Source organism: Podarcis liolepis (assembly GCF_965112155.1).
Source record: "Podarcis liolepis genome assembly, chromosome: 9".
Lineage (NCBI taxonomy): Eukaryota > Metazoa > Chordata > Lepidosauria > Squamata > Lacertidae > Podarcis > Podarcis liolepis.
Window position 1 is genome coordinate 3155354 of NC_139564.1, and position 23101 is coordinate 3178454.

A 23101-nucleotide genomic window follows, 5' to 3' on the forward strand; every position below is an offset into this window, starting at 1 on the left:
TTATTGGTGTTTATTTATAGGCTATCTGCTTATTTCAGGATTACTTACTGTGACAAATTACCATGGCTAAAAGTCCAAATACCTTTCAATTTTGTGTCTGTCCCTTTTGCAGCACAACTGGAGCTGTTTTCATTAAGATACCAGCCCTTAGGCTGAAAGTGGCTTCCTCAGATGTTCACCATTTCATAGATCGTGTGGGATCTATGAGGTCTTCAGATGTTCCTGGGTGCCAACTCCCTCCATCACAGGCATCATTGTCAATGATTGGGGATGTCAGGAGTTGGAGACCAGTAACATCTGGAGGGCCACATGTTCCTCACCCTTTAAGGAAGGTATATACATTTAATTATATAACTACCTCCTGATCATCAGAAAAGATGGAGTCCTAGATCTGGTCTCAGTTGGATGCCTATAAATCCAATTGAGTCTAGCAAGATTTTGGAGACCACGAGTTGGACCTGGAAAAGAAGTAGAGGGGAAGCTGTTACACAGGCCCTCCAGGTGTGCCATTTTGTTTTCTCTTTGCAATGACCCAGCTTGACATCTGATGCTGTGGCTAAAAGAAAGAAAGAAGGCGGCTGTTGTCTAATCTGGTTTCAAAGCCATCTGAACTAGCAGCCCTTGATATGCAAGTAAATGGGTTTCCCAAAGACTTATATTTCCTGGATCATGCTCTAGATCTGGATTTACAAACTGGGCCCATGAATCAGAGCAGGGCACCTGTATTGCCAGGGAATAAAACAGAATGTGGTGCTCCTGGTTTGCAATGTAGCTGGAGCTTTAATATAAGGAACCTGGCTGTTGGAGAAGAAGTGAAAGGAACATCATGGCTTGGCCAGCTATCAAACACCTGACTGCATGGTGGAAGGAAGGAGGAAGCAGTTCTCTGGGAACAAGGAAAGTAACCTTATTTTGACCGAACCACAGAAATAAAGAATGCAAATGAAGGCTCTCATGCCCACGTGTGTCGACTCCCAGGCTGGGAGGATGAGAATGGAATTAACATCATGAATTACATCTGTTGTCAGCTTGGCATGAGACCTACTCTATGGTCTATATAAGGGCTAGCAGCTGAAGGGGACAGGGAGATCTTGATACATTGTTCTATACTTCATGCCAGAATGTGAACAGAATGTCCCCCTGCCAGCCTGAAGTGTCCCAGATAAACCTTCCAAATCTTCATTGGCTGGGGAGTCACAAAGAACTGAACCTATGCTATCTGTAATATCTTTATTGTTGCCTAAGACATTCTGCTTATTGGTTATATTGCTAGCTTTATAGTTTATTCCAGTCACTGTTGGCTTTATATTAGACTCTATTCTACGTTGCTGATCAATTTCTTTGCTAATGTTTACCAATTAATTGAAGTTTTTCTCCACCTAAGAGTCTCTGTCCAGTGGAATCCAAAGAACCTCTTGCTTGCCTGGTGGTTGCTATTGGCCAAACTGCCAGTAATACAGTAATACAACTGGTAATACAGCATCTGTACACAGCCCTCAAATGTTCCACCACTCTGTTTCATTGGATGACCCTGAGTTCTAGTATTTAAAAGAGAAAGACCACCTGTTGCTTATAAAAGCTCCTTATCATTTAGCCTCTTAGTGACCTTTCGGCCTTGTAATGAGACCCTGCAATTATCATAGCTTGTAAGGAAAGTGTTCCACCCATCAGACCTCTTTCCGTTTGGATACCTTGGTGTTGCCATGGAAGAATCTTTTCTCTAATTTCTTCTTAAGGTTGTTTCATCCTCCCACTGGCTAAAAACCACCTCTCTTGTGATGTCAGGCATTCCAGAACTCCTCCCATTTATGCTATACCATTTCCGATTGGCTGCTGATCATATCCAATCAGCATTCCACATAAAGCATAAACCCAGGAAAATTTTGGTTTCAGATTTGTTATATTACTTATTTTTTCAAAAGTTATTAGTTTTATTTTTTTATTTAGGCCGGGTACATACTTTACCTTCAAAGCATATCCCCCAGAAGAATTATTACTCCTCATAAACTCTGCTAGTAGTATTGGAAAGCTTCCTATCTCAACACTTGTACCAGGAAATATGGCAAAGTGCATTAGTGTAAATCTTCATTTGCAAAGTTAAAGCACAAAGAAAAGGAACAGAAGCAGTCAAATTTCAACATGTTTGGTCTACATTTATTTTGTCTCGCAGCATCAGCCTCAGGGATTTCATTAATCACCAGTTAAAAGTAATTTCAGTATATTTTATTGTTTTCACATTTAACATCATAAAGTTAAAAAAATCATAAACATGCATAGAGTAGAAATAAAAAGATAAATTTAAGTACGTATTTATTTATTAAAAATACCCTCTTTTCTACTTGCACTAAAAATTGAGTTACTGCAGCACTGGTGGTGGTGGTCAGTAAGGAAATTTTACCATCAAGAAAGATGAATTATTGGGGGGCCACTAGGGACGCATTGGAAGATGGCTGACAATAACATCTCTCCGACCCACACGAGGTAATTAAGAGGCTGTTATGGGAGTATGCAGCCTCCCTGCCCCCCCCCAAGGGAATGGGGGGACTGCCCTTGCCTGCTGTGCCCATAAATCACCCCCGGACTCGAGGGGGTGAGGGCACTAGGCAGAATGCCCTTGTGTGGATTTCGGCTCTCCTGGACGCTGTCTCTGATCACACCACTAGCTGCAGCAACTTGAAAATAAACAATTAGGAAGAAGCATATGCACATATTTCAAGTGAAGAATGGGGAGTAAAGACTGCTAATTGAAGGGACCTCTATGAAAGAAGGATGGATCAGATCAACAGGAATATATCATGAGAAGACACATCAAGGCTCAGTATTTCAGCAGTGGGACTGGATGGGGGGGGGACTTTTTTTCTTTCTTCTATGTGATTAACCAATAACCCCCCCCACACAAGTCAGAAACGTTGCTTATATGACCTAAGCTGGATGATTTAAGGCTGTGTGGAAATGAATTTTAACCAAAAGCATGTTTTAAGGAGATCGAGGAAAGTATAAGAGCTTTTGGATGACGCAGTAAAAAATAGTGTCGCCATTTTGGCAAGTTCTGTCAAAAGAATTACAACCGAGAGGAGGAATGGATTGTTTTTATACTGCAGGCAAATCTACTCAGAGGACTAAAAGAAGGCGACAGATTTGTGAAGACTAATGATGGAAAGAGTGCTTTTGTTTATGGAACTGATATATGGAAACCATCTCGATATGGCTCTTGGACCAACGGAAAAATTCACGCAGGATTACAATGTGTTTTTTACCTGCTTATGGAGAAGAGGTCACAAATCAAATTTTATTAAACGGTCACAGACCAGATTAACTCGTACAGCTAGTCAGCGAAGCATAACACCGGAAAAAACAAAGGACAATTTCGATACATAACTGCAATTTAAAATTAGGCAGCATAAATAAAATTAAGTATTTGCCTTCGCCTGCATATTGACATTGGAAAGCTCTTGTTTCCTGCGCCTAATAGCGGCTACACAAAATTTGGCCACATTGATCGTAATTTCAGGAACCTTATCTTCTACCAAGGCTCTCATACGTTGGAGTTCTGGTTCATTTTTAAGCTTTTGTAGAATTGGGGCAATAAAGGTCAAACGTAGATCCTCGTAGTAACTACAGTGCAGCAATACATGCAGACTTGTTTCCACTTCCGATGAGCCACATGGGCAAACACGTGACTCATATGGTTTGCCCTCATATCTGCCTAGCAGCAGGGCAGAGGGCAGAACGTTAAATCTGGCCAGGGTAAAGGAGTGTCTGTACTTAGGTATTTGTAAATCAGCCAAATAATTTGCGGGTGAGAAGCCTCTCCCAAAGTCTCTAATTATGGCATGTTTATCCATTTTGCCCATATGACATTGCAGCTCTATGTCCCTAATGCGTTGGAGCACTTGACTTCTGGCTCTCTCATATCCTGCCGCTATCAAGATCTGCGGGGAGAATCCCAAGCTTCTTATCTTTTCAAACAGGGAAGCTTTCCAGGTGGAATGAAAGGTGTCTAAGAGTGTTAAAGGAGCCAAACCGGCCGGGGAAAAAATAAGTTTTAACCAGTAGTGTATCTTTAGAATCCACAGCCGCGCATTAACGGGTGGTTGTCCAACTTCTAAGCGGACAGCTATATTAGATACACAGGGGGGGATCCCCAATAAACACCGATAGAATTTTGTTTGAAATGCCTCCATAGGCGCAAAATTTTTAAAACTGCAAACCTGGGATCCATAAGTGAGTTGTGGGAGTATTTTTGCAGCAAAAACCTGGGAGGCCGCCGGAACGTATTTACCCCCTTTCCCGTGAAAAAATCTTGTAAGGGCTTTATTGGCCCTTCCTGCATTGGCAATGGCGTTTTTCATCTGTTGGTGCCACGAGACCCTTTCCTGAAAAGTTATTCCCAGGTATTTGAAAGTTGCTACCTGGTCAATAGGTTGACCATTAATTCTCCATTTGTGTTTCCTTCTTTTTTTTGAAAACACCATAATTTTAGATTTGCTGTAATTTATTGATAGTTGTTCCGCTTGACAATAGTCAGCAAGTGATCTCAAAAGCTTCCTCAGGCCAACGCAGGAAAAGGAGAGTAGGACTGCGTCGTCCGCATACAGAAGCACCGGGATGGGAATACCTGCCAGTTTGGGAGGGTGGGCATTTTCTTTCGCCATATTTACTGCTAGAGAGTTGATATAGAAATTAAATAGCGTTGGCGCAAGGACACATCCTTGTTTAACCCCATAGTGTGTTTGAATTTCTTTAGTTAGATGGCCTGACCGATCGCATCTTACCCTCACCCTGGTGTTTTCGTATAGACCACGGATAAGGCATAATAAGCGTTTATCTATGTTTGTAGCGCCAAGCTTTTCCCAGAGTCTATCCCTTGGTATTAGATCAAACGCCGATTTAAAATCCACGAATGCTGCATATAAAGACCCCCCTTTTCTAGAGTATTTTTCTGCCAGGTGTTGAAGGGTAAGGGCCTGGTCTATAGTTGAACGCTTTGCTCTGAAACCAGCTTGAGCTTCTGATAGAATATGCTCTCTTTCCATCCACTCCACTAATTTATCACATAAATGAGCAGCATACAGTTTGCTAATAATACTTAGTAGACTGATTGGTCTATAGTTAGCTGGCTCAGTTCTGTTTCCTTTCTTAAATATTGGAATGATGATGGCTAAACCCCAGTCCTCGGGGATAATAGCCGCTTGATTTATACTAGTGAACAAGGCGGCTAGCACAGGGGCCCACCATTCGACATTTGCCTTAAGAATTTCTGGTGGGATATTGTCAGCACCCGGGGCTTTCCCTGATTTAAGAGCTTGAATATGGCCAGTAATTTCTTCTGTGGTTACAGGGGGCCATTCCTTACCAAATTCACTTGAAGCAGGAAGCAGAACTGGGGGAGAAGAGGTCACAAAGAGAAAGGAAAAATATATGAAAATAACAAGATGAGATGTGGGAAACAGCAAGAGAGGACTGGGTAGAATTATGAACATTATTTGGACAGATTTGTGGACATTAACGCAGTAGCAAGAAGATGATTGGATCCCCTTTGGAACTTGAAATATGGGTACCCCCAACAAAAAATTAAAATTCGGCTTTGTAATTTGGAATTTATGTGATGTGATTTGATTTAATTTGCTTGGTCGGTTAATAATTTTTTTTTTTTAAAAAAAAGAAAGATGAATTATTGGACGGTAGGTATAAAAAGGTTAGACGATTCACTGAAAGTTTACATTTTAGGGTCAGGCAACATCTGATTTTGCTGCTGAGCTAAATGCTGTTTAAAAGTGAGGTCCTTGCCTATAAGGCAAGGTGTGTTCTTGTTGTTTAGTCGTTTAGTCGTGTCCGACTCTTCGTGACCCCCTGGACTAGAGCATGCCAGGCACTTCTGTCTTCCACTGCCTCCCACAGTTTGGTCAGACTCATGTTTGTAGCTTTGAGAACGCTATACAACCATCTCATCCTCTGTCATCCCCTTCTCCTTGTGCCCTCCATCTTTCCCAACATCAGGGTCTTTTCCAGGGAGTCTTCTCTTCTCATGAGGTGGCCAAAGTCTTGGAGCCTCAGCTTCAGGATCTGTCCTTCCAGTGAGCACTCAGGGCTGATTTCCTTCAGAATGGATAGGTTTGATCTTCTTGCAGTCCATGGGACTCTCAAGAGTCTCCTCCAGCACCAGAATTCAAAAGCATCAATTCTTCAGCGATCAGCCTTCTTTATGGTCCAGCTCTCACTTCCATACATCACTACTGGGAAAACCATAGCTTTTACTATACGGACCTTTGTTGGCAAGGTGATGTCTCTGCTTTTTAAGATGCTGTCTAGGTTTGTCATTGCTTTTATCCCAAGTAGCAGGCGTCTTTTAATTTTGTGGCTGCTGTCACCATCTGCAGTGATCATGGAGCCCAAGAAAGTAAAATCTCTCACTGCCTCCATTTTTTCCTCTTCTATTTGCCAGGAGGTGATGGGACCAGTGGCCATGATCTTCAAGGTTTTTTATGTTGAGCTTCAGACCATATTTTGCGCTCTCCTCTTTCACCCTCAATAAAAGGTTCTTTAATTCTTCCTCACTTTCTGCCATCAAGGTTGTGTCATCTACATATCTGAGGTTGTTGATACCCCTTCATGGATCACTGCCTTGCCGTGGCAAAGGGGCTTGGATAACTCAGAGAAGCTATGAACTATGCCGAGCAGGGCACCCAAGATGAACAGGTCATAGTGGAGAGTTTTGACCAAACGTGATCCACCTGGAGGAGGAAGCCACTCCAGTATCCCTGCCAAGAAAACTCCATGGACAAAGACAACAAGGCAAGGTGTAAAGATATCATTTTCATGTACTATAACTGCTAAGGACCCTTTAAAATCTTTGTATTCACAATTCACCTGGGCTAGACTGGCTTTTACCACTTGGACCCCATAGGGAGTTACAATCAACTCTTTAATAACCCCTTGAATATTGAGGAAATATCAGCCCCTGTGTCCTGTAACCCAACTACTCATATGTTATTAATTTTAAATTCCTCACTGAATTGCACCTGAGACCATCTAGATTGACACAGGTCAATTCATGCCATTCTCACAGAAGCCCATTCTGATGAATCATTTTCTGTTGAAGTTTGATTCCGGGGAGTGGGAGGTGCCGTTATATATTGTTCACTTGGCCTTTCTCCTTCCTCCCGTGAAGCTTCCTCAGACTGCACCACACACACTTTTGCTGTTCTTGAGACACGACCTGTCCACCATTTTCTGTCTTGGAGCAAGCTTAAGATGTCCTGGCTGTTTACCAAAACAAAATAACAAACAAAAAACCAACAGGCCACTCTGAGACAAAACTCTGAAACCTTCCCATTTTAGGAAGGTTTCCTGTTATCACCAAGGTGCTGTTTTCCTACTCCTCCCTTTCATAAGTTGACTTTCCAGAACTTACCATTTTACCAGTGAACAGGGAGCCCAGAATTCTCATCCAGTGGTTCACGAGAACAAGAAAGTCCTCACATGTTTCAACTCCCAAAGCTGACCTGGAGTCTCAGATCCTCAAGAGGTTTACCCATGCCCAAATAATACAAAGAAGTGGTTTTGTCTTCACGCCACTGCAAGAAACTGACCTTATAGTGTTATATTAATATTCCCATGCAAAGCAGAATAATCCACGGATGGGATGGACTTCCTTTTTTGTTGGAATTCATAGTCTACATGCAGTTTGGCAATTAGTGTCTCCACAGCAGCCTGGGAGCACAAAAGGAATCTGCCTAGAGATTGTCGGAATTGGGGGATTGCAAAGCCACCTGGCTCGGCCCCAGCTAGAGCATCCCCTCTCTCAGCTTTGCATCCATTGACCTCTGCACCTCCGACGTTCATCAGTGACTCAAGCTTGCAGGCTTGAGCACACATTACTCAGCAGTGTAAACTGTGCAACAGAAGAGGCTTGAGGCGTGGACACATACTAAACTATGCATTTATTATACATAAATCAGGACAAAGAAAATATGGCATCTCTCCTTGCCATCCTCGTGGAGAGAAACTGAAAAACAAAAGCAATACAGAGCAGAAGTTCCGCTCACGCCAGCAATCTGTGCTGGAATGTAAACATGTAACAATCCCACATATCTGCAGCAAAAGGTGGAATGGAATTTCCAACAGAGATAAGAGGACCCAGCAACAGCTCAGTGATTGGCTGGGGTCCCTCATATAGGCAGCATGACCTATGACACTGGTTGTTGAGGAGTAAGTGTTAGTGTGGTGTCGTTAGTGCTGAGGAGTTGCTGAGTGAAGAAGTCGTGTTGTATATAGTAACTTGCATATAGCTTGTATGTTTACTGCTGTATATACCGTATTTTTCGCTCTATAAGACGCACCAGACTACAAGACGCACCTAGTTTTTGGAGAAGGAAAACAAGAAAAAAAAATATTCTGAATCTCAGAAGCCAGAAAAGCAAGAGGGATCGCTGCACAGTGAAAGCAGCAATACCTCTTGCTGTTCTGGCTTCTGTGATAGCTGCACAGCCTGCAATCGCTCCATAAAACACACACATTTCCCCTTACATTTTAGGAGGGGGAAAGTAGTCTTATAGAGCAAAAAATATGGCAATAAACTCCAAGAATCAAGTTACTAGTCGTCAGCTTTGTTCCTGATCGTTGTCCTGCCTGGGTAATCTCCAGTGTTGCCTAAGAAATGTTGCAATGCTCTGCTATACTCTGCTAAGCTGTGCAGCAGGCAAAAGCACTTCAAAAGTTCACCGGCTTCAAAGTTTTAACATTTTTAACATCCCATCAGATTGCCAGATCAATACAAATTACTTCAAATAATAATCCAAAGAATTTATTCAGCTTTGCAGTTTTTGGAGAAGTAACCGCTGTCGGCTGGAGCTTGAGGTTTTTCTTCACTGGGTTGCATTGGAGCATTTACCCGGCGACTTGATCTTGTTACAATTTTTATCCACCCGTCCTGCTCCAGTACATAGCACTATGTTGTTTATATCATGTGAGTGTCTGAGAGCGTGAGACAGGAAGTCTCAGCACTGTTGGGAGTTTAGTTTCACTTCTGTGTGTGATGCTGTTCTGTACTGCTGGTGAGAGACCACAGACATGCTGGTGGATTCTTTGTAAATAGACTGTAAAATAAAGCAGTTTAGAGCTACTGATTGACTCTTTCTTCTGCAATGTGACCGTGCTCCTCTCAGGAGGGAGGGGTCCTTTATTACCGGTCTCTCTGGACTGAGGGAGATTTACAGCCAGAGAGTGACCATCGGAGAGACACCCCGGTGTCTTGGGAAGGTGGCAGCCTTCCCGGGTGTTTTTCCAATAGACCTCCCCCCCTGCTCCTTTCAAAGCAGCTGAGGAGCGAGAGAGACCTCACATTTCAGGTTGCAGGACCCTGAGAAGCCCAAGGAAATTCCTTTAGGTTTTTTAAGGGGTGCACGTCACCTTAGTGCTTCTCCTAACCCTCTCGCGAAGATTGGGCCTGTCAGAATGATCAGAATTACACTCCCTCCACCATTCACATAGCACCCAGAAGTCCAAATCCATGGCTGCAAGTTACAAGAAAGGAGATTCCAACTAAACATACTACCAAGATTATATCATTTTCTCAATAAACAATTAAGATATCAGTTCTTTATTCTCCTTGGCTGGGTATGCAGGACAGATTGAAGCAACCACAAACACTTCCAGCCATCAATCATGCAAGACATAGCAGGAGAGGTCCCCGACTTGGCTCCTAGGGTGTAGTCCTTAGCATAGACCAAGCTATCCACACGTTGTAAAGATGTGATTCAGAACAGCAGAATCTAATAGGTTACTTAACTCAGTTGATGGCCACTTTGCATAGGAGCCAATTCCTAGGGGCAGAGGTCCCTTGGCCCCCACCCAATAAAATATTTGAGGGGAGCTGCCAAATATTTGATGGGCGTTGCCATTCAAATGATGTGTGTGCACTGTCTTGTGATCAGTTATGCAGGGTGGAGCTTACCTGCTCCACCCCCAATATTTTATTCAAGTTGGCACCCCTGCCACCATGAATGGCATGAAAGCACTTCCGGTTTCCTGCCAATGGAACAGGGAACAAGAGTCTGATCTCCAGACAGACTCGAGCCTCACAGATATTAGAGGGGAGCATGCTAAGGCAAGTTGAGCCCCCCTAAAAAGCACCACTAGGGTGTGTGGTGTGTCGAACAGTCTGTCGGAGCGCCAATCTACTGCCACTCCCGGAAAAACCGCTGCGAAAGGGCAAGTGGGGGGGGGAGCAGTTGAGAGCACTCTCAACTGCACCACAACTCTGTGGGACGAAGCCTCAAGCTGCCTACCATCAGCAGGCTATTCTCAACTAAAAATATTCAAGCTAAAATAAAAGGGTAAGAAGAATTCTGCATCTTCTACAGTTTTGTTTGAAGAAAGAAATATAATTAAATTGAAGTTAATTAGACTGAATTCTAATGTTACATGGGGGAAAGTTGCAAGTCGGAAAAATTATTTTACTAAAACTCACAGGCAAATGCCTGCTGATGAGCCGCCAAAACCCATTCTTCACTGATTGTCAATATCAGGGGATTTTAAAAGTGGCTACGATGCTGTGTTGAGAGACCTAAATGGGAAGGTGGTGCCAGACTCGTGGGAGCATCAGGGAGCCCTAACACCATTATTTCAAACCTTATGCTTAATATTGTGGAAAGGAAAGTTTTTAGCAACTGAAATCTACTCAATAGGATATTATGACTATTGGATTATAAATTGGAATCTAACTTGGTACTTCTGTTGAGGAACTAAGCAGAAGAGATTTGAATTAAGATATATGAAGAGCTCTGCTGAGGATTATAAGACTTTCTGCTGGAGGGAATAAAAGAAAAAAGAAGCTTGAAGTTGGCTCAACAAACACAACTGAGACTTTAAGGAACAAGTATTGCAAGTATCCTGACTTTGTACCCCACTCTGAGACATTTTGGAAAAGTGGACAAGTGGTTTTAATACGTTTCCCCTGGAAAACTACTGGATCTCCCTGGTGTTTATTGGCGAAACTGTACTGAATGGCTTTGGACCAAATCAGGACTCATAGAAGAAACTGGCTGTTCTGAAAACAATGGAAGGTTGGGTGGCAGGGCAGCCAGAGAGATGAGCTCAGACGCTGAAACTATGGCAGAAGAGAATTTTTGGAAAGTATGGCTAAGATATCAAAGTCCATCAGTACCAGATTGGATCAATATAAGAACACGGTGGAAGAACAGGAAACAAGAAGAATAGACTCAGGGGAGACTCTTGGGCAAAAAAAGGAGGGAAAGTTTGTAAATGTCAGGTTCGTGTCTCTCCCCCACACAACTCGACTTCCAATAGGTGATTATTCCAGATTTATTAATCAATTACAAAAGCCCCCCGGTCAGAGCTCCGGCATTCCATTCCTCATTATCTGTTTCAGTTGCTGAAACTAAGCCCCTCTTCTTCCGTCCCCAACAAGGAAACCCCCACTTTTACTTTCTCCCAAGCACACGCTTTTCTGCTATATTATTGAATTGACGAGACATCACCTTGCCAACAAAGGTCTGTATAGTTAAAGCCATGGTTTTCCCAGTAGTGATGTATGGAAGTGAGAGCTGGACCATAAAGAAGGCTGGTCGCCGAAGAATTGATGCTTTTGAACTATGGTGCTGGAAGAGACTCTTGAGAGTCCCATGGACTGCAAGAAGATCAAACCTCTCTTCAGTAAGAGAGTAAGAGCTGTTCAACAGTGGAATTTGCTGCCAAGGAGTGTGGTGGAGTCTCCTTCTTTGGAGGTCTTTAAGCAGAGGCTTGACAACCATATGTCAGGAGTGCTCTGATGGTGTTTCCTGCTTGGCAGGGGGTTGGACTCGATGGCCCTTGTGGTCTATTCCAACTCTATGAGTCTATGATTCTATGATTCTCTCTGTTCTGAAGGAAATCAGCCCTGAGTGCTCACTTGAAGGACAGATCCTGAAGCTGAGGCTCCAATACTTTGGCCACCTCATGAGAAGAGAAGACTCCCTGGAAAAGACCATGATGTTGGGAAAGATGGAGGGCACAAGGAGAAGGGGATGACAGAGGACGAGATGGTTGGACAGTGTTCTCAAAGCTACCAGCATGAGTTTGACCAAACTGCAGGAGGCAGTGGAAGACAGGAGTGCTTGGCTTGCTCTGGTCCAGGGGGTCACGAAGAGTTGGTCACGACTAAACGACTAAACAACAACAACAATTGAATTGACGAGTACAGGGAGATTCCACTTCTCCTATTCCCTCCTCCCCTTCCCTCCTCCCCTTCCATCATCTCACTGTCCAAGCTTGCCAGCTGCATTCCTTCATGCTGTGCCTCACTGTGTACAGGGATCAACTTCCTGCTGCACACTGCTTCTCCCCCCTCCCTCAGGGATTCTCTCTCCCTCCCCCCCTCAGTATCTGTCCTTTCTTCGCTTGTCAGTAAGGGAACCTATATAGCAGTAAAGAGGGAAAGCCTAATTGTTATGAATAAAACCCGAAAGGAAAGAGTAGGGGGATTTGCGACGGGGTGAGCTCCCGTCGGTCGGTCCCTGCTCCTGCCGACCTAGCAGTTCGAAAGTACGTCAAAGTGCAAGTAGATAAATAGGTACCACTCCGGCGTGAAGGTAAACGGCGTTTCCGTGCGCTGCTCTGGTTCGTCAGAAGCAGCTTAGTCATGCTGGCCACATGACCCGGAAGCTGTGCTGGGATCACTAAGCATGCACTGTTTTGGCTTCTTGAATAAAGAGTTAACTTGAATGAATGTCCACATTGGTGTGGACCCCAGTTTTGCCTCCTGCCAAGTGCTGAAGAAATCGAGAGCAGTTCAATGTGTTTGTTGCCCAATGTTAGCTCTACATGAGAGTAAGGGTGCTGGAATTTCCCAGTGATAAAACCAAAGTTTGTGATTAGTCTGCTAGAAAGGGACACCAAACACTGGGTGGCCCCCATTCTCATTGCCTGGCATGCATGGTTGTCCTTAGGTGCCTTATAAGGTAGCGACCATGGAGATCAGAAGGGGCAATGGGGCATCAAACACACAGAGTAAGGAAACAAATATTGCAACAACTGGAAGAATTTGGGAAGGTCTCTGGGTTCAAACTGAATAAAGGAAAATCCAAATTATTAACGAAAAATTTGCGTAGGTTGGAACAAGAGGAACTGGAAAATACAACAGGTCTAAAGGTAGCCAATAAGGTAAATTATTTGGGGGTCTGGATCACCAATAAGAATATAAACTTATATAAGGTCAATTATGAGAAGAAGTGGAAGAAAATAAAAAAAGAATTAGAGACTCGGGGAAAATTGAATTTGTCCCTGTGGGGGAGAATATCCACAGTTAAAATGATGGTATTGCCAAAGATGATTTTTTATGTTCCAAACAATACTTATAATTAGAGGCGTAAAGTGTTTTAAGGATTGGCAGAAAGACCTTGCCAAGTTTATTTGGCAAGGGAAAAAACCACACATAAAATTTAAGCTACTAACAGAGTTGAAGGAAAAAGGAGGCTTCGCGGTCCCTGACCTTAAACTGTACTTTGAGGCAGCGTGCTGGACATGGATTAAGGAATGGCTATTAATTAAAAACACAGAAGTCCTAGATCTGGAGGGATGGGATATTGTGTATGGGTGGCATGGCTACATAGGCTATGACAAGGTTAAATCCCACAAAGGATTTTTGAATCATATTGTGAGAAGGGCATTATATGAAGTATGGGAGAGGAGTAAAAAATCAGTAGTAACCAAAACACCATTGTGGCTGTCACCAATGGAATCTATGTCGATTCACAGGATAAATATGAACAGTGATTGGCTAACATATAAGGATTTAGTAGAGGAAACAAGTAGTGATCCGAAATTAAAGGGCCTAAGCAAATTGAAACAGAAGGGAATAACCTGGCTGCAGTATATCAACTAAAAGCCGCCCTTGAAAAGGATAAAAAACCAAAGGATTTGACAAAAAAATATCCTATCTGGAGAAGGATATTTTATATAATAATCAAAAGATACTTTCTAAAATGTACAAACTACTTTTGAATTGGCAAAGAAAGGAGAACGATATCAAAGAAATTACAGTAAAATGGGAGAGGGACCTGGGACATACGATCAAACCCAATATTTGGAATGAATTATGGACTAAAAATATAAAATTCACGGCTTGTTTCCTTATAAGGGAAAATCTTATGAAAATGTACTATAGGTGGTACCTGACCCCTGTAAAACTTGCAACAATAAATAAATCAAACGATAACAAGTGCTGGCGATGTAAGGAACAGATAGGAACATACTGCCATATGTGGTGGTCCTGTCTAGAGATACAAAGATTTTGGAACATGATTTATGAAGAGATAAAGAGATTGATAAAAACTACATTTAGCAAGAAACCGGAAGAATTTTTACTAGGAATGGTTTCAGATAATATTCCCAAAAACAAAACTAGGCTATTTATGTATGCAACGTCAGCAGCAAGGGTTATAGTGGCAAAACACTGGAAAGATAAAAATATACCCACTAAAGAGGAATGGGTAGTCAAATTGTGCGAGTACTTGGAGCTCGCAAAGCTGACAGATGCAATAAGAAATAAACCTAAAAAGATGGTGAAAGAAGAATGGGAATGTTTAAATAATTATTTAGGGGACAAGGGCTCAGCAAGAAAGATCTGGCTATGTTTAGAATGATGCCGCATAGAGAAATGTTCCCTGATACCAAGATGAGGGATTCCTTTGGAATGCGGATAGAGTTAATTGATAAGAATACTGATCTGTTGTGAGCTTGACGGAAGTGTACAATAGATGAGCCTTCCTGCTTTGGCTCATCTTCCTTTTTCTTTTTCTTTTCTCTTTCTTTTTCATTTTTCTTTTCTTTTATCTTTTCCATAGTTACTTATGTTCTGTGTCATGTACTTTGATATTTTTTGTAGTTTTTAAAGTTTCTTTTCATTACTATTAAGGAATTTTCCTTTGTAATTTTGGTTGTCCATATTTATATGTACCAGTTTAAAGCAAAATAAAAGTTTAAAAAAGAAAGAAAGAAAGAAAAAGGAAACAAATATTGCTATGCATTGCAAATAAATACATTAAACAGAAAACAGGATATGATTGGACCCTTCCATTCTCTATTTTTGTAGCCATCTATGTCTGAGCTTGCAGAATAAGTTCTATTCAAGGTGATTGTGAGGGGTGATGCCAGACAGTCCCATAACCTAGATGGCAGATTGTGGATTGTGCATTAAATCTTTGGGATGCGGTGATCTCTTGGTTTTGCTTTTGTGTAGAAATCATGGGATACAGCTTCATTCATCTTAAAGTGTCTTCTTAGAGCCAAGTATCATCAGGCACCTTCTTACAAATATACTGTATGCGTCGCTCACATTGTAATGCCATCCAGCATCTGTCATAGTAGCAATCAAAGGACATAGCAGCACAGTCATGGCCTGGTAGTCTATTTGGCTCATAGTAATTCCAGTACCTGAAAAGAAAAAGAAAGACCAGCACTGATCAATCAAGATTGGATGTCTACTTCCTCACGAACTCCCTGTGCCTTTTACCATTAAAAAGATGTCCAGCTCTTTCTCTCTTAACATCCGCCCACAATAGGAGTGGATTTTTCTTCCCAGATTTTAGAATTCTAACCATGTACAACAACAACAACTGTGGGTCAAGACTGTCTCTTTTCTTTTCATATGAAGTGATTTCTCATAGGAAGTTGCAAAAAAAGTGAGGGTGGTACCTCGGGTTACATACACTTCAGGTTACATACGCTTCAGGTTACAGACTCCGCTAACCCAGAAATATTACCTGGGGTTAAGAACTTTGCTTCCGGATGAGAACAGAAATTGTGCAGCGGCGGCACAGCAGCAGCTGGAGGCCCCATTAGCTAAAGTGGTGCTTCAGGTTAAGAACAGTTTCAGGTTAAGTATTTAACCCGAGGTACCACTGTAGAAGGCTCTTTGGTGCACACAGGAACTTTCAGTCAATTTGTTTAACAATTTTGGGCAGTATCCAATGCAAAACTTCTGCTATTGCCAGGATTTCCATTTCTGCAACAGAATTGTCGCTCTCTCCTCTCCATATGCACCCACATCCTCCTCAGAATTGATGAAAATGATATGATATCTCTCACATATATATCTTATCTCAATCTAACATGATGGTTCTAAGTTTATTCTTATCAATTATCCATACTTGATAAAGATATCGTCTCTTCTGGTAAAGCCATGCATTCTCCAGTGTCCATTGTATACTGAGTCAAGTTCCACTACACAGCACTAAGATTCTGTGATAAATCTTTTCTGTAACTGCCAGACCAGCTCGCTATTCTACTACCAAGCTGTGTATGAGTGAGAACTTCTCTGATCTTATCAATGCATCAACACAAGCTGCAAAGAGTTGTTAGATACTTAAAGGGAACCATGAACTGTCTTAAACTGCCAGCTGACAGCACCCCAAACTATAAGGGATAAACCAGGGATTTTTCGGTTGTTATTCCTGCTTTGCAGGAGGTTGGACTAGATGACCCTTGGGGTGTCATCCAACTCTAAATTTCTATGTGTCTGTGATTCTGTCCAAGAGAGGGACATGAACTACCCTCTCTCACAAACATGCCTCAACTGCTGCTATTATTTTAGGTTAGAGATTGCTGGTTATTCAGATTGTTTAGCAGATAACTGTACAGTCATACCTTGGGTTGAAGCAGCTTCGGGTTAAGCATTTTCAGGTTGTGGTGCATTACTTACGGGTTTCACCGCTCGCGCATGTGCAGACGCTCAAAATGACATCACGCGCATTCGCGGAAGTGGCAAATCGTGACCCACGCACGCACAGATGCGGGTTGAGTTCACTTCAGGATGCGAACGGGGCTCTGGAACGGATTCCATTTGCATCCAGAGGTACCACTGTATAAATATTTTCCTTAAGACAGTGTTGCTCAGCTTTATGTTCCTGCAAATCCTTTTGAAGCTGAGCTAATCAGAACAAACCATTCACTAGGTTGGAGAAGCAAGAAGAGCAGCCTTCCTGCCTCTCCAACCTAGTGAGAAGCACCAGTCACTCACCTGGACAATGATGTGGAGAAGTACATATGTAGATCTTTGGTAGTAGAGAAAATTGCATGGCAAAATATATTTCGAGAGTGAAATAATTAATTATGTAAACATAATCTGCAACTTTTTGGAGCACATGCCATTAACAAATCTTGCTGCAAAAACTTACGTGGTTGCAGGCTTCGAACCTGACAGCCATGTCCATGTCCTTTCCTGGTTTTGAAATAATCCAATCCAAAAAACCATTTTACGGAGTTTTACTTCCCGGTTTATAAAATACTAGGGTGGGGGTGGGGAGAAAGAAAAACAGAAAATCATCAGTAGGAATGAGGAGAAAAACACTTCTCTCAAAGTCTTTCTAGACAATGTCCCTTTCTCTGGGAGACTGCAACCCTTTACCGACATTCAACAGGCATAAAGGAGCAGGTGCCACCATTGAAGGTGCAATACACATTTTTGTGGGAAGCAGTGATCAAAACTATACAGTGGTACTTTCGTTCTCGAACACCTTGGTACTCAAACACCTTGGTTCCCATACACCGAATACTGAGAATGTGCTACTGTGCCCCTGATCCAAATTATGATGATGCTGATGATGGATGATGCTGATGATGGAATCAAGGAAGCATCCCAATTAGGAAATATTGTAGTGAAGGGTAACTTCACCTACCCTCACCGAGACTGGCTACATATGAGTCCCAGTTCTGACACAAAGTTAAAATTTCCAGATACTGTAAATGACTGTGCCATAGAACAGTTGGTCTTGGAACAACCTAGCAGGACAGTGGCCTGTGTGTCAAATACTCCAATTTCTGCATCCATGTTTGATGGTTGGTTCCAGAGACACTGGAATCAGTCCGGTTGTGGTATGCTTGATGGGATAATGGGATAATGGGATCTCACACATGTCTGTGCCTTGCAGCACCCAGTAGCCCCTCTGCCTGGGCTAAGGGCTGGGAGATATACCTTGCAAGCCCCTCTAGAGTCATCTCTATGATACTCTCCTGCCAGAGGGTTAGGGTGGTGAGGGAAACTTTTTTTCTAAGCACTCAGTACATCTCAAAGAGCAGATGAAGAATCTACAGGAAATTCAAGGGATAGATTCCCCTCGAGTATCTACTCCTCTTCCTTCAAGACCTCCTTCCTGACTGCCAGCTTCAGGCTATTAGAGTTCAGCAGCTCTAAGAAACCTCATTGAGTCCTAGATGGTAGCAGCTGCTCCCTGCCCCACCCACCCCTTGACTTGACTGATGGAGTTGCTGTCTTGGCTGCATAGAGGTGGATAGGACCTTCTTAAATGGATAGTGATGATAAGAACCCTTTGACTCTAGGAGATCCCCTGTCTTCTCTATACGCGGCTTTGGTGCTCACCTGTTCTTCCTTTGTTTGCATAGAAATGAGCTTGGCGCCTTCCCTCTCACACTTCCTTTGGGAATCCACCCATGTGCGTAGGTCAAGAGAAAATAAATAGAAGGCCTTTGAATATAAAACCCAACCATCATCCAAGTTTCTAATAAGGATGTCTTTGAGTCAAGCAGATATGGAGGAAGAAGAGAAAAAGAAAACAAGACAGGGAATTTAAGGGGTACAATCTTGTATTTCTGTGTTGATTTCAATTATTTTTATTAAGTTCATTTCTGCAGCCACATGATAACATATATTCATCTGGGAAGCTCAGAAAGAATAAAATAAGAACATTAACTCTTCAATCCATCCTGATGCTGCAGGAAATACCTGGGTGGGCATAGTTGGGAACGTAGTCAAGAATCTTTTATTTGAGGGAATAGACAAAAGATGCATGTTCCTTCACAGGCCTTATCTGAACCCCAGGGGCCTCACCTACCTGTTTCCACCTGGACACCTAGGGCAACATCAGGGCAGAATTAAAGGTTGGGGAAGGGGGGCAGCTGTGGTTTATCAAAATTCTCTTTCTCTCTACAGGCTAAGTGTCCAGTTGCGGGGGGGGGGGATATCTAGAGTGTGTATTCCTGACATTGGGCAACTGGGACAGATGAGGGATTCTGCTGGTTTACCACCTGCTTTGCTGCCAAGCAGTCTCCCTGTCCGAGATGGCAGGATGGATCCAGTGGGCTTCCAATGGCTCTGGGGGATATTCCAGCTGATTTGACTGCTGCTCCTGCCAAGCTTTCCCCGAGCTCAGGAACAACCAAACAACAACAACAACAACGGTACTTTATTTATATATTTATATGCTGCCCTTCTGAATGGGTTTTCCCCAACCATTCTGGGAGACTTCCAACAAATAAAAACACAATTGTACACAAATCATAAAAGAATTCCTTGAACAAAGTTACATTCAGATGTTTTCTGAAAGTCAGATAGCTGTTTATTTCCTTAACATCGGGTGGGAGGGAGTGCCACAAGGTGGACACAACTACCAAGAAGACCCCCTGCCTTGGCTTGGGCCATGGACACGATTGTCCCTGAGCACCCGCTCTCGCTTTATGCAGCCTGTTTGGCCCCCTGGTATACTGCAGAGGAGAGGGCGAAGAAAAAAGCTGGGAGATGGCTTGAACACAAGTGGAGGAAAAATCCAGTTGAATGCATTCGATCGCTTGTGAGGGATTATCATTGAGCCTGCCAAGTGGCAGTGAAGGCTACAAAGAAGGCTTGCTTTGTTTCCTCCATTGTGCCATCCAGCAAAGCTCAGGGTGAAAAGGAGAAAATATTTGTAACGAATAATTGTGTAATACATATCGTTATGAGTTTGAGTTTGTAATCTCTATCTGAGTTTGTAATTCTTGTCAGAATACATAGAATCATAGAATCATAGAGTTGGAAGAGACCACAAGGGCCATCGAGTCCAACCCCCTGCCAAGCAGGAAACACCATCAGAGCACTCCTGACATATGGTTGTCAAGCCTCTGCTTAAAGACCTCCAAAGTAGGAGACTCCACCACACTCCTTGGCAGCAAATTCCACTGTCAAACAGCTCTTACTGTCAGGAAGTTCTTCCTAATGTTTAGGTGGAATCTTCTTTCTTGTAGTTTGGATCCATTGCTCCGTGTTCCCTACTCTGGAGCAGCAGAAAACAACCTTTCTCCCTCCTCCATATGACATCCTTTTATATATTTGAACATGGCTATCATATCACCCCTTAACCTCCTCTTCTCCAGGCTAAACATGCCCAGCTCCCTTAGCCGTTCCTCATAAGGCATCGTTTCCAGGCCTTTGACCATTTTGGTTGCCCTCCTCTGGACACGTTCCAGTTTGTCAGTGTCCTTCTTGAACTGTGGTGCCCAGAACTGGACACAGTACTCCAGATGAGGTCTGACCAGAGCAGAATACAGTGGCACTATTACTTCCCTTGATCTAGATGCTATACTCCTATTGATGCAGCCCAGAATTGCATTGGCTTTTTTAGCTGCTGCGTCACACTGTTGGCTCATGTCAAGTTTGTGGTCAACCAAGACTCCTAGATCCTTTTCACATGTACTGCTCTCAAGCCAGGTGTCACCCATCTTGTATTTGTGCCTCTCATTTTTTTTTGCCCAAGTGCAATACTTTACATTTCTCCCTGTTAAAGTTCATCTTGTTTGTTTTGGCCCAGTTCTCTAATCTGTCAAGGTCGTTTTGAAGTGTGATCCTGTCCTCTGGGGTGTTAGCCACCCCTCCCAGTTTGGTGTCATCTGCAAATTTGATCAGGATGCCTTTGAGTCCATCATCCAAGTCGTTGATAAAGATGTTGAATAAGACCGGGCCCAAGACAGAACCCTGTGGCACCCCACTAGTCACTCTTCTCCAGGATGAAGAGGAACCATTGATGAGCACCCTTTGGGTTCGGTCAGTCAGCCAGTTACAAATCCACTGAGTGGTAGCATAGTCAAGACCGCATTTTACCAGCTTCTTTATAAGAATATCATGGGGCACCTTGTCAAATGCCTTGCTGAAATCAAGGTAGGCTACATCCACTGCCTTCCCTTCATCTACCAGGCTTGTAATTCTGTCAAAAAACGAGATCAGGTTAGTCTGACATGACTTATTTTTCAGAAATCCATGCTGACTATTGGTGATCACAGCATTCCTTTCTAGGTGCTCACAGACTGTTTGCTTAATGATCTGCTCCAGAATCTTCCCTGGTATTGATGTCAGACTGACTGGGTGGTAATTATTTGGGTCCTCTCTTTCCCCCTTTTTGAAAATAGGGACAACATTTGCCCTCCTCCAGTCTGCCGGGACTTCGCCTGTTCTCCAGGAATTCTCAAAGATGACTGCCAGTGGTTCTGAGATCACATCTGCCAGTTCTTTTAATACTCTTGGATGCAGTTCATCTGGCCCTGGAGACTTGGAATACATTTAAATTAGCCAAGTATTCTTGTACTATCTCCTTAGTTATTCTGGGCTGTGTTTCCTCTGCTGAATCATTTGCTCCAAATTCTTCAGGTCGGGCATTGTTTTCTTTATAGGAGAAGACTGAGGCAAAGAAGGCATTGAGGAGTTCAGCCCTTTCTGTGTCCCCTGTTTGCATTTCACCATCTTCTCCCCTGAGTGACCCCACTGTTTCTTTGTTCTTCCTTTTGCTACGGACATACCCATAAAAGCCTTTTTTTGTTGCTTTTAACCTCTCTAGCAAGCCTGAGTTCATTCTGTGCTTTAGCTTTTCTGACTTGGTGTCTACATATGCTGGCTATTTGTTTGAATTCCTCTTTGGTGGTTTCCCCCCTTTTCCATTTTTTGTACACATCCTTTTTAAATCTTAATTCAGTTAAAAGTTCTTTAGATAGCCACCCTGGCTTCTTTAGGCACCTTCCATGTTTCCGTCTCATTGGTATTGCCTGAAGTTGTGCTTTTACTATCTCCCTCTTAACAAACTCCCAGCCATCATGAACTCCCTTTCCTTTTAGTATTACTGTCCATGGGATCTCACCCAGCACCTCCCTAAGTTTTTTGAAGTCGGCTTTCTTAAAGTCAAGAAATTGAGTCCTAGTATGCTTGGCTGCTCCTTTCCACTGTATAGTAAACTTCAGAAGAGCATGATCACTCGCGCCTAATGATCCTTCCACTTCTACCCCACTAACCAGGTCATCAACATTGGGTAGGACCAGATCTAAAATGGCTGTTCCTCTTGTTGCTTCTCCCACTTTCTGGACAATGAAGTTGTCTGCAAGGCCAGTGAGGAATCTGTTTGACCTTATGCTCTTGGCTGAGTTTGACATCCAGCAAAGAATCCATACTTTTGAATGGATTAGTTTTTGTTACTATTGACTATTGATTTGTGAGTAGGGACCACTCCCACTATTGAAACTTACATTGGTCTGAGTTCTTGGTGTGCTCTTTTCTCTTGGTATATTTAATAAAGGAGAGCCCACCTTAGAAACCTGTGCAGATTAATGAAGGACCCTATCGTGACCTAGCTTTTGTGGTCTGTGTACTTGCTGTGGCACCAGAAGAGGCCTGTGGGTAGAATGAGGGTTGCGATGGTCCACAGGTATTTTATCCCACATGCCAATGGGCCAAACATTATGTGAGTGGCCTTCATGGCTTCTTGGTTTCTTTCTGATGAAGGGCTTGTGAAACAGGAAAGAGATTTTGCTGTTGCACCAACCACCCCACTGCCCAGCAATCTCTCTGACCAAGTTGGCGGAAGTTGCCTCGGAAGTGCTATTCAAGAATCCCTCTCCCATGGGTGAATATATTAAAGGATAGGTCTTTTAGCTGACCTGTTTTGATTGTCTCTGTTACAGCAAAGAATGACAAAGTATTTTCTTTCCTAACCATATAGGCTAAATCAATTCAAAAGTTCAAGAGAACTGAACTGAATATCTCTGATGTTTCCCTAGGGTGGCCCCATGCAAAGGAGAGCAGCACTCTGCTCTGCCTCTAAGAGTATTCAGCCAGAGGAGGGGCTTTCAGCTGGGGCAGAATCAGGACAGGTTCCCACTGCACTACAATTCTTCAGCATCATAGGGTAGCTTACCAATTTCCTTTTGCAGTTGATCATTTATGTTGGCATAATACACCATTTCCTCTGATATGTTTTGAGCTACAGCGAGTATTTGGAAGTCTAAAAGATTTGAAACAATTTAAGGCAGGAGTATCTGAAATAACAATCTGCAAATATTAAGAAACCATTTT

General features: G+C 42.9%; 2 protein-coding genes across 6 annotated transcripts in view; both read right to left on the reverse strand.

Annotated features, from left to right (window-relative positions):
- The window catches only part of LOC310685874 (uncharacterized protein), a 92216-nt gene extending 90623 nt beyond the window's left edge, over positions 1-1593 (reverse strand). Inside the window, exon 1 of one of the 2 annotated variants that reach the window (XM_083458945.1) lies at positions 1413-1593. The gene's annotated coding sequence lies outside the window, so the exon portion shown is untranslated. Of the gene's footprint in view, positions 1-1379 lie in introns of both variants that reach the window. The other variant, XM_083458931.1, reaches the window with a different exon arrangement.
- Positions 1-23101, reverse strand: part of LOC310685893 (CD209 antigen-like protein 2) — a gene marked incomplete at its 3' end in the record, with an annotated part of 285718 nt that overhangs the window by 9328 nt on the left and 253289 nt on the right. The window contains exons 7-10 of one of the 4 annotated variants that reach the window (XM_083458980.1): positions 22944-23030; positions 18377-18528; positions 17175-17284; positions 15058-15432 (exon numbers count right to left, since the gene is read on the reverse strand). The exons of 2 other annotated variants lie outside the window; for them this stretch is intronic. In XM_083458980.1, coding sequence (XP_083315106.1) covers positions 15279-15432; positions 17175-17284; positions 18377-18528; positions 22944-23030 — 503 coding nt within the window. Of the gene's footprint in view, positions 1-15057; positions 15433-17174; positions 17285-18376; positions 18529-22943; positions 23031-23101 lie in introns of those variants that run through there. One more of the 4 variants, XM_083458978.1, reaches the window with a different exon arrangement.